Below are 19,110 nucleotides of genomic sequence, written 5' to 3'. Positions count from 1 at the left end.
TAATTACAATATTTAGAAATTAAAACTAAAGTTATGATACAGTGTAGAAAAAGGCTATCAATAATGAAGAGCATGCACATTTACAGCTTTTAAAAGCATTCCATTTGAGGCTAAATCACTATATTTAAAACTGACTTATTTGGAGCAAGTGTGTCACCAAGTTCCATATCTAGGTCAGCCTTTCTGCAGTGACCCCAGTGAACCTCAGTCTTGAGCAGAACACACTGTAATCGCCTCCATTTCTACCTCCCCCCCCATGACAGAGTCTTATCTGTGTACAAGTCTACACACAATCAGCCCCCCCACTGTTTAAATGTGTGCGTACAAAGGACATATGAAAACCTATCCAAAAGCCATTAACAATAAACAGAAAATATTGGGGCTGGGGGTGGAAGCAAAGGGCAGTCTTGGCTAACGCACACTTTGAATCACCTTGTTTTTATTTTGAGCATTAGTTAACATTAAACTTTTTAAATTAAAGAAGCAACAGCATGCGCATGTTTCTCATTATGTTTTCCACAATCTTAACTCTCAGCCTTTCACTGATAACTAGCGACAGGCAGAATTAGAAAGATGTGGAATTCATTCTGGTCTCCACAATAAAAGAAGAAATGGAAATTAACTCAATTATTGGATGCAAACAATTCACCCATTAATTGTTTTGAAGCTTGAATGAAATCCGTTTCCTTATCAATGTTTTCCTGTTGCATATGTGATTTGTTAGGGATTTTTTTCTTTGACATGCTATTAAAATAGTCACTCGTCACCCTCCGTACAAAAAAGCTGTCAAAGCAAGCAATCCTTTGCAAAGTCAAATTTTCAAGATTAAACTATGTGAGTTATATAAAAGTGCATAAGACCATCTGAGAATTTTTCCTGAAGCATGTATAAACAATACTACCTAATGTTTTTTCAATTGAAGATTTTTGTAATTGAAAACTAAAATGAAATTTTTCATAAATAAATATCTAGTGCTGTGACTTCCTGTGTTTATTAAATTTATGATGCATTTTATTTTTTGAATATACTAGTAAGTGGAAGTTTTTACTCTAATTTGTCAGAACATATCAGACAGATACTATTTAGGGACAACACAATTCTACTTTCAGACTATCCTTCACAGATGCTGAAGTGCTTTTGAATACTAGTGAATTTAATAATGTTGAGTGTTGTTAAAAATCCAAATAGATGCCACTAAGTAATGAATGCATTTTAAAAAACAATTTCAATTAGTATGAATATTCATTACTACAAATTTCATACATCCCCTGCTCCAAAAACATTTAAAAGTGGATAGCATTTTAAATAGATCACTTCTATATAAAAAACATTTAACCTGTTACAAAGTTACACCTAAAAGCTAACAATGAAAGATTAGAGAAAATTCCCCCACCCCTCCCCCCAGATGGTTTACTTTGTACATTTAAACAGCACATTTGTATTTCTCTCGCCTCCTCCCCCATTTCCAAGGGTGTTTTGAGTGCCTGAAACCAGTTTTAACTGAACTAGCTTTCAAATAGGTAGCATCCTTTAAGATAAATACAGAAATGGAAATACAGGGCTAGGGTTTATTTTGCTACAAAAGGACTCCATTTGGCTAAGCCACATTGGAAGATTCCTTCCACCCTTCCCCTTTGTACATGCAACTCAGGAACTATTTGTTTCATCTTCTAAATTGAATTCTACAGGTACTAGTATCAGTACCCAAAATATTTAAATTTGTGGTTATTGCTAGTTTTACTATTTCAGTAACATACTATTCTGTTATTGAATGATGCTTCTCACACTAATGCATTTAGCTGAGCTGGTATCACTTGTTTTCCATATTTATCTTAAATAACAGTTTAGAGAAACTTCATTCTAACACATATTAAGTCCTGTCTGAAAGATGTGAATCTACAAAGCAGCTATACTACTGGAACAGAATGATCGAGTTAGATGAACGTGTAAACTATGAAACAAAGATTTTCTCATTCTCTCTCTTGCTATGTGCTGCTGTCAACATACTTAAGTGTTGAACTGCCAATATTAGTGGCTTTCCTCAGTTCTGGCACTTAAAGCCTTCTATGAGCTCTGGGCTTGGAGTTCCTCCCCCTACATTTAAAAAAGGGAAGATGTCCTCAGGTTGGCTACCTTCCCAATACTGTTAGTCATATGGGCGAGACAGAGCAAGAGAGAAAGCACAGCATGGTACAGAACAAGCCTATGCTGTCAGTAATTCAGTGGGACTTTCTGGCCATTTATTTCTACTTCTGAAGTTCATTGTTTTACACTGTTTATCCTCACTCATGAGATCTGCGCTTTATTCACCCCATGTCAGAGCCACTGGAGATGAAAGAACTCTTGTCTTGCATAAAGATCAACTGAACAACAAGAACAAGCTCAAAACTGGATCAGATCAGACCCCAAACCATGTATACCTTGGTTTCAAAACAAGAAGTCAGGGAGTTTTAGGTTAGCGTTCCAATACAAAAGCCTAAAATAGATGAACTACTAGAACAGGGGTCGGCAACCTTTCAGAAGTGGTGTGCCAAGTCTCCATTTAGTCACTTTAATTTAAGGTGTCGCGTGCCAGTAACATATTCTAACATTTTTAGAAGGTCTCTTTCTATAAGTCTAATATATATATATCTAAACTACTGTTGTATGTAAAGTAAATAATGTTTTTAAAATGTTTAAGAAGCTTCATTTAAAATTAAATTAAAATGCAGAGCAGCCCTGGACCGGTGGCCAGGACCTGGGCAATGCGAGTGCCACTGAAAACTAGCTAATGTGCTGCCTTCGGCACCCATGACACAGGTTCCCTACCCCTGTACTAGAACATGCACAAAGGGCATTCTGTTCCAGAAAAAATCCCAAACATTTATTGCCCAAAGAAAGCTACAACATAATTCAACCCAATTTACTATAGAAGCATAAAATTAACAATCCTCTTTAAAAACCAATACTTCAAACATTCACTAGATAAAGTATGGTTTCAGAGTATACTGCCTTTTGAAAAAGCCAAAGACTGAAAATGATCTAAAGTGCCATAAAATCTATAAATCTCTTCAAAAAAAATCACACAAACTACCTTAATACAATCAAGAACATAAAAACCAGTAGTCTCTTACTAAATATGGAATTAATCAACATTAAAAATACAGTGGAAAATCAAAGAGAAAAATATTTAACCAGTGTGTCAAAAGAACTGAAACATTTACCCTTCAGCGTGCAAGATACAGGAATATGAGCTATTATCAGACACCGCAAAGAACCTGACTAAAGGAGTAGATGGGAAATAATGAGTATAATAGAGAAAGACAATTGCAGAAACAATCTCTCAAGACAAGATAATATGGCAACAAATAGTAAGAGGTTAATAATGCAAATGGTGGAAAAAAACAACACCTAAATTCTGTTGGCAAAGCCTGCTCTAACACACATGATGCATTTTTAAGTCCGGAACTCTACTTTTAACATGCTCAGAGCTTTAATTTTTAAACATGAGTGGCTTCCCCATCACACACATGGTAAGGTATAGACAGGAATCTAAACATTTTTGGACTGATGTTGAAAGTGTTTTAGTGTCAGCTTAGTTAGCTCTCCCTTATTGCCTCACCCTGCCCATTGCATTATGGGATTTCTGTTCAATTATTGATTTACTTCTCTTTTATTCTGAGGTTCCCTTGTATCCTCAGCACCTCCAGTCCCCTTGCCTGGCTTTTCCTACTGCACCACCTTATGCTGCTTTGCTATCAGAATGACAGGAGAAAGAGCAGGGCTGTTCTGAGCTCTGCCACAACTGCTGTTCAGAGCTATTCCACTGAGGGAAGTGGGGAGAACAGATCATGCTGAACAGGCTCCTCACCATGCTCAGTCTTTCCAGCAGAAGGCAAATGCAAAGGAGCTTTGAAATAGAAATTCATCAGCTCAGCTAGAAGATGGATTGCTCTATTTGTGGAGAGACTAGCACTGGTAGATGTATAATCTGACTGCAATGATGTTGAACAGGTACCAAAATACAGTATATTGGAGAACACTAATTGATCAGCAATAGGAAATATGTTGATACCTTGCCAGTCACTAAAACTTTACCTATTTTAAGACCGAAGTGAAGCACAACATTCTCAACAGAAGAACTCCTCCAACTGGTTCTTAAAGTTTCTAGCAGTGTCTTTGGGTTCTCTACATGTCTTACATTACCACAGCTTTTATTACTTCTGAAACACAACTTTTCATATTGAAAGCTTGGAAAGAGATGTTACTGACCTGCTCTATTCTAATGGCCTTATTCCCTACATTAGTGAGCAGCACCAAGATGAGGAAAAGAGGTAAATCTGGCTAGTATTCTTTATTTAGGCAGGCAAATGGATTTTAACAGCACACACACCTCACTCCAGCCACAGACCCACAACCGTTTATGCCATTATGGTGAAAATGACCAACATTTTTCTTAAGTAGAAAAGGAAGGAGAACTCTAGTTGCTAGAGGTGTTCTTACCTTGGATGCTTGTCGAAGACATCGTAAATACTCCGTGAAGGTATCAAAACAAATGTAATAGGTCTGGCTCTGAGGTCCAGAGGAACTAAATGCTAAACAGTGCTGGTGCTTTTTCACTTCTTCCACCTGTATTTAAAAAAGATAAAATAATTACTGCTTAAAATTTGGAAAGAAAGTCAGTGTGCAAAGGCAAAGTGAAGCTGTGAAACGGAGGAGCAGCACAAAAACCTCATTAAGTATTGTTATGCCTGCAATCTAATTAATCTAGTGTCAAGGAGCCACAAAACCCATGCAAGCAACAGATTAAGAAACCTGAACTGTTTAACAGGACTCTTGAATTAAGTAATATAAATGTACAGTTACAGTTGAAGATAAAGATCTGGATAATTCTTAAGACTTGAATATCATAAGACTTCTCAAAATTAAACTGCCATAAAGCCAATTATTTTCTGGCATTTAAAAAAATGTGTATTAATCACATGCTGTTTCTGACTGTGAAAGGGAGTGGGAGATATGTAAATCTGACGGGCTGTGGGTAGGGCAGGGAAAGGAGAGGAGTTTGGCAATAACTCTTCTCTAGTTTAAACAAGTATTTGCTGATAAGCCTTTAACAGTGGAATGTGAAACAAAAAATATTTTGTGCCCTTTGCTGCTCCTTTTATATAAAAACCGGCATCAAATGTTTAGTTTTGTCTGGATATTCCAAACACATGAAAACATGAAGTCCTTATCTCTGTTTTTGCCCTGTTCTTCAGCAAGGTATATGGATGACCTGAAAAGAACTCTACAGAAAAAAGACTTTCCTTATGAAAGACTTTTATACTGCTTTTATACATTCAATAGGAGCTGCAAAGAATATAAAATTTAGTTTTGTTCTTCACTAGTAAAAATTTACCTTTAAAAAGGAAACTGGTACAATATCTCCAAAATGTTTCTGTGATGTTTCACAACGCTATGTTCTGGAATGCCTTTTGTAAAGCAGGAAGTGGGTGAGGGAGAATTTTTTATTTAAAAAAAAGTAATTAAAAAAAATACTTATTCTGCTCCAACTGTCCCCCACCCAAGCCTCAATAGTGTAGGCTTTCAGCAAATATTTTTGGGCTTGACTCAGTTTTCATTTTATGTTTGCATTCTAAATTCAGCTTGACCCCTTGCACATAAGCAATTCCTACAACATGCAGGAGACATAAGCAAAGACATACTTTTTGCCAATTCCATGAACAAAACCCTTTAAAGGCTCAGGATCCATTTGGTTAGCTCTCTATTTTTGATGCTAGAATTTTACCCTAATCCTCCCTTGTGGCTTAATTTGAGGTAACAGCAGGCTAGGAACACTTGAATCTTGCACTTCCTAGTGTGCAGCAATGACTAATGCCATCTGCTGCTGGGGAGAGGGTTGTGGACTATCTCTTTGTATTTCTTCTGGCAGAGGGAAAGGACACACTCTATGGAAAAGGCAGGAACATTCTTGTACGGAGAAGACAGAGAAAAGAGTTGCTAGAACAGGGGAAGCTCCACACAACTAGATTTGGCATATAAAATGCCCTAATACAGAATATTAAGTGGAACTCTGAAAACTGACTTTGTAAATATGATATCATGTACTTCCATGTTTAGCGTCTCTTAGTCGATTTCAATATCATGTGCTAGTACACAAGGTTCAAAAAAGATTCAGCTGCCAGCCCTGCAAAAATCAGCTTGAGGTCCAAGAATCAAGAAGGATTCTTCTCATCTTGTGCATCACAACTAGTGATGAAGATTATGCAGGCCATATTGGGTCTCCAGTTGCTCCTATGTAGCCCCATTGTCATCAGTGCTGTTTCATAGGCATATCCGATTGGAATACATTCTGTTGATGCACAAGATGGAACAGAATCCAGCTCACTTTCTTACCAAACAGGTAGCATGAGCAAACAGCAATAAACACTAAGCCCCGGTCTACACTTGAGGGGGGGGTTGACCTAAGATAGACAACTTCAGCTACGCGAATAGCATAGCTGAAGTTGGCGCATCTTAGGTCGACTTACCTGGCTGTGAGGACGTCAGCGAGTCGACCGCTGCTGCTCCTCCGTCGACTCTGCTTCCGCCTCTCATGAGCTGGAGTTCTGAGTTGACGGGGAGCGCATTCAAGGATCAAGACAAGACTCGATAAATTGATTCTCGATAGATCGATCTCTACCTGCCAATCCAGCAGGAAGTAAAGACCTGCCCTAAGGCTATGACTACACTTGCAGATGTAGAGCGTTGTGAGTTAAACTAGCCCTTGGAGAGCACAGTAGGGAAAGTGCTGCAGTGTGTCCACACTGTCAGATTCGAGCACACTGGTATGGCCACATTAGCAGCTCTTGTAACGCCAGTGCACTGTGGTAGCTATCCCAGTGTGCAAGTGGCTGCAGTGTGCTATTCAAATGGAGGCGTGGGTGGAGTGCGACAGGGAGTGTGTTGTGTGTATGGGGAAAGAGACTGTTTTGGGGGGCAGAGAGTAAGTTCAGACAGCAGCAGGGGAAAACCCTGACATCAGCCCCCCCCACACACAGCAGCATTCCACAGTAATGGTTTACTTTGTGTCCCAGAGCAGATAAGCATGCTGCTGTCAGAAACGGAGCTTTGAAAGGGGATAGCCACGTGGCTGCCAGCCGAGTTCAAAACAATGACGAGAGTGGCCATTTGACTTCAAGGGATTATGAGAAGTTTCCAGAGGCCAATCACAGTGCAGTAATGCAACATGTCATCCACAATGACACTCACGCATTTCAGTCAGGGGGCAGCAAGCTCTATGCTTCTCATGGAGGTGGATTACCAGGGGCGCTCCAGCCACAGAGTCCAGGCGCTCTAAGTGCCTTGCCAGTGTGGACACCTCAGGAGTTAGGATTTAATGCGCTCTAACTTTCTAGTGACTTAGGGCTTGGCTACACTTGCAAGATACAACTCTGAATATACAAAACAGATTTGTTGATTAAGATGGTGCCATTTTACAGTTATGCTGTGGAACTGCTCTAAAATTTAGTGCATATATTTACACATGCAACCTAATGAAAACTAAACTCAGCCAATGGGCAAAGTAATGTACTACTCAGCAAATGCAATAAAAACACGTCTTGCCATATACAAGGAGTGGCTAAATTGCTCCTGAGCCGCATGCGGCTCTTCTACAGCTAAAATGCAGTATAGGGGGTTGGGGGGAAGAAGAGCTCAGGGATTCTGCCAGAGATGACTAGTTCCTGCTGAGAGTGGGGGGGAAGGGGCACAATTTAGAGGTTTGGCCCTCACAACCGCTTGAGTCATGCCCCTCAAGGGACGCCACCCCTTCTTACCCCAAGCAGCTTCTCCCTGCAGCTCTCAGAAGCAGCAGCAAACAGCTGGGAGCTCCAGGAAGGGGCCACTGCTTTAGCTCCACAGGGAGAGTCAGCAGCAAAAGTGGCAGCTCTCCCTGCATCTCCCAGCTGATTGCTGCTGCCTCTCCCCACGGCCACAGCTCCCAACTCACCAGCAACAGTAGTTGCTGTGCAGGGAGGGGGCCTGGTGGAACCATGCGACTGAGCAGGGTCAGTCAACTCTGGCAAAAATCTGTGGAGACATGTGATCCCATATGCCCCCCTCATATGTTGTTTCTGGCTTCTGCCGAGCAAGGAGGGAGGTCTCAGGGCTTCAGCCCCGCGGGGTGTGCCTGCAGGTGCTCGGGACTTCAGCAAAAGTGGAGCTGAAGCCCTGAGCCTCGGCAGGCGCACCCTGGCTCTCGAATTTCTGAAGCTTGTTGTATGCGCCTTGGAGGGTCAATAAATTTGGCCACCCCTGCCATACACACATACATACACAGAACAATACTATGTGAAATGAGATAATGATCTCACACACAAAATTTAATTGCTATTCCCTGATTTTTGCCATTTTTAAGCTCTCAATGCAAGAACTTTGCAAGAAGACAAAAATGAAGCAGATACAGGTAGTAAGTGTTATGTCCAGTAATAATTGTTATCATCAGATTCCACAGAGCACAAGCTCCTTGGGGCAGGAACTTGTGTCTGAAAATCACCATGTACACCTACAGTAGTGAAAAATAGGATTAAGTGAGCAGCCTCAAGCATTACCAAAAACCACTTACTTTTCCACCAATTAGAGGGAGAACATGCATCTTTCCAATTTGGCTTTCTTTCACTGATGATATGATTAGGCACGTCCCACAAAGGATAACTTGGCGCCTTGTCCATCTGTTGACTGGCAAATGCATTTTCCCTTTTCGTACATTGTACATTCCTGACAGCTGAATCCGTTCAGAGTTGCCAGTGCTGTGGGGCTTTCCTGAAATTGAAACAAAAGCAGGCACTTTATCATTAAGGATGTTCCTTTTCCAATCACTCTTAATAATGTTGAGCACAATCAGAAAAACCACCACCAACTCTGGAGCCAAACAAACAAATAAAGGATTTGAGCACTGCAGTACCAATACATGGATACTGAAGAAAGGAAATTGTACCAGTCAATATTAGTCTTGCAGTTTTGGTACATTTAAATACACCTCTACCCCGATATAACGCAGTCCTTGGGAGACAAAAAAAATCTCACCATATTATAGGGGAGACCGCGTTATATCAAACTCGCTTTGCCCCCCCCAGTTCCTTGTTCCCTGACCGCCCCCCTCCAGAGAACTCCATCCCTAAACACTTCCAGGATACCACCCCCTGCCCAACCCCTGACTGCTCCGATCCCTATCCACCCCTCCCTGCCCCCTGACAGGCACTCACCGGCAGCGGCAGGAAGTGGAGCAGCCCGGCCCCAGTCCACTCCACCCTGCTAGCTCCCAGTTGCGGTGCTCTGCTTCCCGCCGTTGGTGAGCACGGAGAGGTTGGGGAAAGGATGCCCCCTCGCAGTCACCTGTGGTGGAAAGAGGAGCGACGTGGCCCCAGCCTGCTCCGCTTTCCTTGCCCCGGCCCCAGCCGTGTCGCCGTGAAGGTGGCTTAGGAAAGGTCCTGCACTCACCTGCGGTGGGAACTGGAGCGCCACGCAGGTGAGTGCAGAGAGGATGGGGAAAGGATGCTCCCCGTACTCACCTGTGGCAGGAAGTGGAGCGCTGCAGCTGGGAGCTGGCAGAGTGGAGCGGGATGGGGCCGGGCTGCTCCGCTTCCGCCACTGTTGGTGAGTGGGGGGGGGAGGGGTGAAGACAGTTTCTTCCCCCAAGCCCCCTCCCGAGTGACATGGCTGGGGATGGGGCAAGGGAAGCAGAGCGGGCTGCTCCCAGTCCCCCGCAAATCCCCTGGGCCACTCTGGGACTGAGGGGCCCCCAAAAGTGCCCTCCCACCACTCCTGCCCCCCAGACCCTGGGGGGGAGCCCCTGACCACTCCCGAGACCCTCTGCCCTTATCAAATCCCTCGGCCCCAGCCTGGCCTAAACACCCTTAACACACTGTTCAGAGCAGCGTGTCAGAGCTTTACTGTGTTGTATGTGAACCCGTGTTCTATCAAGTTGCATTATATTGGGGTAGAGGTGTATTTGCCTAGAAAATTTCGAAAATAATTTTTGCATCTTCTGCTTTACAACTATGTACAATACCTTTTCTTGCCTCTCTTCTGAAACAGTGCTAAAACCACACTAACCCATCCCTAGTAATTATATTTCAAAGACTGTGTAATATGCATTTTGAATACTTGTTTAATAGTACGGAAGTGTTCACAGACTTGGAATGTCCTCTATTCATTAGAGCTTGGAATTCATTTCAAACATCTCTAGATGTTACTGTTTCAGTCTCACTAGACCCTCAAAATTGCCCACAGCACTTTTACGTACAGTACAACAGAGAAATTGCAGACGGGGTAACAAATGAGCAGTGACCAAACCAATGATCAGGCTGGTCATTTAAAGGAGAACTCTCTGTAATACAAAGCTTTCTTCCCAAAGAGGCCACCATTGACAGACATTCAGCGGCCACATGGTGCAGCAGATTACGGAGCTCTATGCTTAAATTCTTAGGCCTCGGGGGAAAGGATTATCATTGTCTCACTATAATCTGAAGCATTTATCCATATTAAATTACCACCACCTCCAAATCTGGCATTACGCCGCTAAAGACAAGCCGAGGACTAAAGTAGCAAGGCTGCTGCGAGTCAGGACAGAGGTGCAATGACAGATGTGTGATACATTGGCTAAGTTTGTTAATACTGTGCTTGGTTTTAGTGCAACTTTTCTGACAGCATATTTAAAGAAAGGTTTTGCTGTTGGTGAAACAGCAGAAGCAGTAACTCCAATAAATTTCCTGATGCCTAGACACAAGACTGGTAAAATGAAGATTGATCCATTTTCTAAATTAAACCATAAAGCATGAGATCAAGAGAAATCTTAAGATATAATTTCTTTAAAGAAATGAAAACCTGAAATCCCACAATTCTAGGAGATTATTACAACAGCTGCTGCAGATTAGGATCACTCCAGTCAGGGCCCACTATTTGAAAAAGATAAGTCACGGTGCAGAACCACCCTTTTCTAAGGGTCGATGTCTCTCACCAAATCAGCTCTTTTAAATTAGCCTTGGAGGACAAAGCAATTTAAGTCACCTACCCCAAAGTAATTTTCCCCCATGCCAACTGCAACTATCACTTCCCTTTTAAAATCTGTTTATTAAACCCAAACTTGGCACGGTTAGTCCCAGTTTTGCTATGCTCTAATTAACTCTGGCATTTAGGCTACTGTCTGCCTGTTTAGAACTCCAAGAATGCTGCTGTAACTTAAAAAAGGATACTTCATTGCCTACAGGTTTCTGGCATTTATTAATAATTGATACTCTGACATGGCACTACCAAGTATCAAACTCAAATCCATCAGAAGATGAAGGCATTCCTATTATGTCCAACAGCACTTCGAAGATGGGGGCACACAGGGTAATCAGTTGCAATCTAATCAGATGATCAGGCTATGGCTGGAACTTTATTATTGTATGAACCTGCTATCAAATGCAATGAACCTAGTACAGTACCGAGAACCAAACCTTTAGGAGAAGAAATCTCCATGAGGCAAATCAAAAAGTTATTTTGAGAGCTTACATGGCAAAAGAAGTTGGAACAACATCTTGTTATTGTTCATATGTATGGCTACCGTAGTGCTAGGAATGTGAATCAGTGTTGTGCCATGCTAGGTGTTATACAGAAGTAGGACCGCTGTTTGCTATGAAAAGGTTTACAAAATTTGTGACCAAACTCAGAACTCCTTTAGAAAAGTCATAAAGTAGACCACCAGGGCTGATGCTGTTTGGAGATAATATTCCTGTGGATAAGCTCTATAAGATGTCTGGAGAGGCCATGTTGCTGCTACATGGCAGAAAAGTCAGACATGTCCAGAGCCAAGATATGAAGAGCAATGATCTTCAGGCAGACTGGGGGCTATATCAGACCAGAGCGTACCTTCACTTATACTTTAATAAACAATAATTAACTAAAGGCAGTTTTGTTGTTTAACGAGGTAAACACAGGCTCATCCTCCAAAGCTAACTACATGCAAAAAGAGTTTAGAAAGAATTAACTAGAGAATGAACACAGTTAACATCCACCAATACCATGTCTCTCTCACAACTACCTTTGGGAGAGAGAGTTTAAGTAATGCTTCTCTTCATTTTATACTATGGATCATACCTCTCAATAGATCAAGAATAATTCCCAATCTTGCAACTGATTCTACAACTTAAAACATTAAACAAAGTTTAGAAGTTTAAAATCTGCAGGAACTGATAACTTGCACCTAGGAGTTTTAGAAGAACTGGAGGAGGAATTCTGAAATTTTTTAACAAATGTTGGAATACTGGGAAGTTCCAGAAGGCTGTTAAAAGATGAAAATGTCAATAAATTAGAAAGGATAAGTGGAATGATCATGGTAACTACAGGCCAACTAGCCAAAACTTGATCCAAGGCAAAGTCGTGGAGATGCTAGTAGAGTGAAGTCAGTAAGAAAAATTAAAGGAGGGCAATAGAATTAGTACGAAACAACAAACTTGATATTTTCGATATTACAAGTACGGGTAATTTGACATTTGCGAAGTGTTTGGTTTAATACCATATAATATTCAGATTAATAAAGTTAGAAAAGATCAATATAGCACATTATATGGATTTAAAACTGGTGAACTGTAACTCAAACTCAAACTCAAAAGGCAACTGTATCATTTAGGTGAATCATCATCCTAGAAGGGATGTTTCTAAAGGGGTTCTTTAGGTATCTTGGCTCAATGCCATTCAGTGTCTTTGGGCATGCCTACACTACAAAATTAAGTCAGTTTAAGTCAACCTACAGCCATTGCAGTAATTAAAGCAGGGGTTCACATCCACACTAAGATCCTCGTCCTAGCAGTGGTACACGCCCTCACCAGGAGCGCTTCTACCAACTTAACTGTGTGGGGCACTGACAGCAGGAGTCCCCTTTTCCCCCTACTCTGGGGCTGATAACCCAAGCTGTCTGCCCCAGGGGCCATTCCATCTGTCAGCCCTGGGGTGGGGGGATAACTCCAGCTGTGAGCCCCACATGGAGCTGACAGGCAAAAAGTGATGTCCTAACTACATCAACCAAAGCACGCCTCTCGCGGAGATGCAGTTAAGTCGATGTAGTCGGCGACTTACGTCAGTGGGGGCAGGGGTGAAAGTAACTTAAAGGACTTGCTGGTACTCCAGAGTCCTGTGGAGGGAGAGGGGCCTCAACCGGAAGAGGTGGGGCCTTTAAAACCTAGGGCTTTTAAATCAGGATTTAAAGGGCTTGGGGATTCAGCTGAAGCTAGGCCCTTTAAATCACCCCCATGCTACCAGCTGCAGAGGCGGCTGGGAGCCCTGGGGTGGGCAGGGGTGAAAGTAATTTACATTTCTTACCCATATGGTCCAATCGAAGCAACCCACCTCTCCTACATACTTCATGGATCCCTCCCATTGCATGACAGATAGAGAAAATAAAACTACTATTACTATTACCAGTACTGTCTGTAATAAAACTTTACTATTGGAATACGCCTGAAAAAGTGAAAACTCACTGTCACATTTTTCTCTGCATCTTCCCTCCTCCTCCAGCCAGGCTGCAGACACTAGGCTCCATGCTTTCTCCCTGCCTGGCACTGAGCAGCAGCTGCAGGGGTTTCCCTCTAGCTTGCAACAGGGAGCAGGGAGCCTGGCTGAGGGACGGAGAAGACTGCCTCCTGCATAAGAATAGTTTAAACTCAGCTGTTCCCTGCGCAGTTCAGTAACATTTCAAAGAGGATCTGCAAGCAGTTTGGACATCACAACCATGATCCTCCGCTGGGAAGGGAATGGGATAGATTTGAACTTGGAAATGGTTCCTGATTTTGATTGTGTTTTGTGTGCATAGGAGATCCCCTCATCCCGGGGGCAGAAAAGAACTGCTCCTGCCATGGTCACACACACCCTTCCCTCCCTCCCCACAACAACAACAACAACAGAGAGTGAAATTAACAAGGATGCTAGAAACGGCTTCTAACCCTAGGGGTTGAACTGTGCAGGGAACAGCTGAGTTTAAACTGTTCTTATGCAGGCAGCAGCACCGGGCATCTCAGCCAGTGTCCCGACTGCAAGCTAGAGCCTAGAGGAGAACCCCTGCTGGGGGGTGTGGGGGAGGAATACAGAGCCTTGTCTGCAGCCTGGCTGGAGGAGGGGGAGGGAGGAGACGAGAAACCAGTGTGACAGTGAGTTTTCCCCTTCCACCTGCTTTTATTAGCTCTGGATTTAAGCTGTGCAGCCAAATGCTTGTATTTGTTATGTATATTAGTATTGGAGACAAGATCCCTCATCCCGGGGGCAAACAAGGACTGCCCCTGCCATGGTCAAACACACCCTCCCCCCTCCTCCCAGCTACTGTGAGTGAAATTAACACGGATGCCAGAAACCCCTCCTAACCTCGAGGGCTGAACCACTCAGGGAACAGCTGAGTTTAAACTATTCTTATGCAGGGGGCAGGCTTCTCCCTCCCTCAGCCAGTGTCCTTTTTTTAAACCGGTCCTCCGTACCGGCTTACTTTCACCTCTGAATGGGGGCTATATTTTAGTGTAGCTGCTTACAGAGTAAGATCAACGTAAGGTGCCTTACGTCAACCAAATTCTGTAGCCCAGGCCTTTATTAGTTATTTGGAAGAATAAAACCACTACTAACAGAGTTGCCAATGACAAAACTTGGTAGAATGGTAAATAACGTGAAGGCCAGGTGAATTGTACAGAACAATTGGGATTGCTTGGTAAGCTGAGTTCATTTGAACATCATGTGTTTTAATATAACACAATGCAATGTCATACATATAGAGACAAAGAATGTTGGTCATACTTAGTGGATAGGGAATTGTATTTTGGAAAGCAGTGACTCTGAAAAGGATTTAGGGATTACTGTGGATAACCAACTCAACATGAGCTTCTAGTGCAATGCTCTGTCTAAGAGGGCTGGTGTGAAATACTGAATAGCAATAGGGAAGTGATATTGCCTTGTGTAAAAATGGTTTCCCATTCCAGGGTCCCCACTTGGAAAAAAATGTTGAAAAACTGGAAAGGGTTCAGAAAAGAGATACAAGAATGATGGGATGTCTGGAAAAAACTGCCTTATAGCATGAGACTAAAGATGATCAGTATACGAAAGCTTATGCCCAAATAAATAAATCTGTTAGTCTCTAAGGTGCCACAAGGAGGCTTTTTTTTTTCTGATACAGACTAACACGACCACCACTGAAACTTGTCAGTATACTTAGTTAATCCAAGAAAGAATTAAGAGGTAATTTGGCCATTTTATGAAACTACGTGAGTAGAATTGTCAGACACCTCTGATTTTGCAGACAAAGCTAGATACATTCAGACTAGAGATACAGGGAAAATATTTAACAGTTAGGCTGATTAAACTTTGGAACCAAATGATGTGGTAGATTCTCCATCACTTGAAGGTCTTTAAATCAAGACTGGCTATCTTTTAAAAACCTGTTCTCAACCAAAACACCAGATTTGATTCAAGAATTACTGGGCAAAGTTCTGTGGTTTGTGTTATAGATGAATACAGACTAGATTGTTATATGATCCCTTCTGGTCTTAAAAAGCTAACCAACTTTCCAGTAACTACAGTACTTTGTTATACAAAAAATTACAACAGTATATGGAGAAAAAATAAATTTAGCTTTACTGAAATAGGAGTAACTGCTTGCTTATGTCCTTTCCCTTCTTCATTTGGTATCTTCACTATGCGTATTTTTTTTTTGAGTGCAAGACTTGATACTAATACTTCCCCTTTATTTCCTGCTGCCCAAAGTGCTCTAATATTCTAGTCACTCATTTGGTTCACTCCTACAGGATTGCAATTCCTCAATATTTAATGTCATCTGGAAGTTTGATCATAGTTCAATTTACAGTGCAAAAGAAAAACATGAGGCAGTTCTACATGATTCTGAGAGGTGCTAAACTATTCTGAGCTTACTTGAATCCATCTGAGCACCACCGAGTTAATGTGTCACTAGTTCAGAGTTACCTGATAGCTGAATTCCCACCCAGGGAGCACATGGCTCAAAGGAGAAACTATTTAACAGGAAGCAATCTTGTCTGCTGACAGATTAGCTTGAACAGCTTGTAAGTTTAAAAAGATCAAGACTATTAGTTGCCAAAGAGTGCACCAGGCAGGAAAGCCTCAGCAATGGTGAGTTATAGAGTTAGACAACAAAAGAACAAAGATTTTTTGACAGAGTAAAGGAACTCATATCTGCTGCTTCCCACTGCACCATCATCAAGGCAGCAGGTGGCAGAATATGGCATCAACAACAGATCCATTACTATAAGCAAGAATACAGAATAGCTAAATGAAGTAGAGGGAGAGGAGGAGAGCAGCCAAGACCAAAGAATTCATCCAAACTTTATATGGCCCAAAAAAACCAAACAAGCCATGCACGGGAAGCAGAAGTTAGTCTCTGATCTATTATAAGGCGGCACAAGCTCTTTTTATGGTTAATTGTCCCATCCCTTTCATGAATGTGAACTCTGAACAAAACTTTAAACACCTTCCATTTGGGTTACAGATCAAGGTTCTGAAGGCAAACAACTTGTAGTATACCAGACTATAACCACAAGTATTAACAATCTCTGCTGGGAGGCTGTTAGTTAATGGGTTAAATTATCCACAGCTGGAAGCAATACATTCTCACTGGAGACCAACATTTAGAATCTGCTTCCTCAAGCCGCCTGACAACACTCCAATTTGGTGAATTTCAGAGAACAGTGTATGTCATATTTTCTCCAATATATGAAAAGTACCTAAGGATGCTTCATGATTGCACCAATAAAAAATTCAACAATCAATCAAATATTTTTGCAGGAATTATCATCTTGATGTAAAAGAGCGAAGACCAGAATGTCCAAAGCAAATCCCAAACACATAATAGAAAAAAGAGTGGGTTGAGCATTTGAAAAAACACAAAGAAATCAAAATAGGTTGGGTAAATTGGCAAGAAAAAGATTTTTCTTTCCTATTAAGATTCCAAAAGTACAACCCTGTACACACCCAGAACAAGACAAGACATTTATAATACAACATTCTATGCAATGCTTCAAAGAGATGTCAAAGATCGAGCAACAGACCACTCAGTTAACCTGCCATTCAGGTTAACTTTAGTTTTAAATTTGTCCCAAGACCTAGAGAGGAATTGGTGGCATTTAAAATAAGAGTATAAAAACCTAGGGTTTTGATTTTAACTTCAGACTTGTCATACAAAAACCAGCAGCATAGCCATGGCTGGCCCAGATCAGCTAACTCAGGATCGCGGACCTTGGGCTGCAGGGTGAAAAACAGTGATGTAGACTTCAGGCTTAGCGCCTGGATTCTAGTCTTAGACCCAATCCCATTGGGCTCCGAGATCTCACTCTCCTGGGGGACTCAGAGCCAAGGCTCCAGCCCTGAGTGTCTGCACTACACTTTTAAAGCCCCACAGCCGGAGTCCCACGAGCCCAAGTCAGGTGACCAGGAGCCGGCTGCAGCTGTGCTGCAAGTCTGTTGTGGCAATGTAGACGTGCCTTCAGATGGAAGAGGCCAGGAGAAGCACTGCTCTCCCACATGAAGCACAGTTGGGTAATAGTTATCTTCTGGAGGTTTCCCAGCTATATTACTTTCTTCAACAGATTTCCAAATACTAAAAAAAACAGATTCCGATTTATTAACAATGGAAATTAAAAACCACACAAGAAAAGTTTGAATATCCTGGGGGAGCTGTAATATTTACTCTACAGAAAGTCAGTGTTTGTTTTTATTCACACTGCAACCAACACTAATGCCAGCAGCTGTTCCCTGCAAACAGATTATTTGGATGAAATAATGTATGATGATACTGAACTATACAAGTCACACCCTTAGGCAATTTATAAAACTGCTCGATTTCCGGTGTCCACATTTTGACGTTAATAAAAAAAAATATTTTATCCCCGCTGATTATAGAATTCTGCACTAACAAAGTGGAGACCCCTAGAGATTGTCCCTGACTGAGCTGGAAGAAGCTATGAGTACTGTGAAGTTACTCTACATCTATTAGGGGATTGCAAAAGATTTCAGACCATTCTGAGAACCCACAACAGCTGACTTTGGAATCTGGAAAATAGCTATTTGTCCTAGTCACAAAACTTGAGAGATATTTATGATTTGCAACGCATTGCTGAGAGAAGTTATAAAATAGCTGTTTATCATGGGATAAAGCATTTCCAGAAAATACAGGGAAACTAGAAAGAATTAAATTTAGAGTGTCTGAATTTGTACGATATTAAAGCTATAGTTAAGTTAACTTTAAAGCTCTATGCACAAGTTAACAAAACAAAAGAGAGGGAAAAAATGTAGTCAGCACTGATGTATTGGACTTGCTAACTCATCTGACTTTGTAGTAAGTTTTCTTTTGTCAAAGGTAGGTGCTAAAGAACCTCCCCAACTGCAAAACATTTATACAGCATTGACTGGGATTTGTCCAGCTTTACATGTTAGCACAGGCTCTCCTAGTATATTCTTGATCTTCTCAAAAAGTCTCAGATTTTTGCTAGCCAATAAGAATATAAACTTTTCATACTTACAACGCATATCTTGCTTTAGCTGTCAGTCTGCTTGAATAGGCTGAAGGTTCAAGAATGACTGCTGATTGGGCATCCAAAAATTGTCACTCAATTTCAGATACCTCAAAAGGATCAATCGAACATTCAGAAAAAGGGTGCTCAGAGAGCACTATATTACCTAGCACTCATTTTCAGAAAATCAGATCCCTTTAAGGTATCTCAAGTTGGCTCCCAAAAATTAAAGTATCCCAAATCACTAGTCACTTCTGAAAAATTAGGCCACCATCCATTATGAAAGGCTTAGAATTTCCTCTCTCTCTCTCCCCCATATTTCTTAATTGCCCCATTGACAGACAGACTGACCGACCTTACCCCCTTGATTTACTTTTTGTGCTTCCTTACCAGGTGAATGAGTCTGAATGGAAGATCAGAGTTCTCCAGAATGGATCATGTGGAATAATCATTTTAACTCAGCCACTGGTGGTCGCAAGCTATACTGAGCCCTAAACATAGAAGCAAGCTAAGGTTTTGAACTGATTTGGCTAATCAAGCTTTTGCCCAATTATAAATATGGGTAAACCTTGATTAACTGAAATAGTCCTGACTC

At 41.6% G+C, this 19,110-nt stretch overlaps 1 protein-coding gene across 1 annotated transcript in view; it reads right to left on the bottom strand.

Moving 5' to 3' along the window:
- PHLPP1 (PH domain and leucine rich repeat protein phosphatase 1) overlaps positions 1-19,110 on the bottom strand; it is a 236,280-nt gene that overhangs the window by 113,254 nt on the left and 103,916 nt on the right. Inside the window, exons 2-3 of the mRNA XM_030552262.1 lie at positions 8,585-8,781; positions 4,483-4,608 (exon numbers count right to left, since the gene is read on the bottom strand). Of these exons, the coding sequence (XP_030408122.1) occupies positions 4,483-4,608; positions 8,585-8,781 (323 nt within the window). The remainder of the gene's footprint in view (positions 1-4,482; positions 4,609-8,584; positions 8,782-19,110) is intronic.

The sequence above is a fragment of the Gopherus evgoodei genome, chromosome 2 (assembly GCF_007399415.2).
Source record: "Gopherus evgoodei ecotype Sinaloan lineage chromosome 2, rGopEvg1_v1.p, whole genome shotgun sequence".
In the NCBI taxonomy this organism is placed as follows: Eukaryota; Metazoa; Chordata; order Testudines; family Testudinidae; genus Gopherus; species Gopherus evgoodei.
The sequence above is the reverse complement of the archived record's forward strand: the minus strand, read 5'-3'. Positions and strand labels throughout refer to the sequence as shown.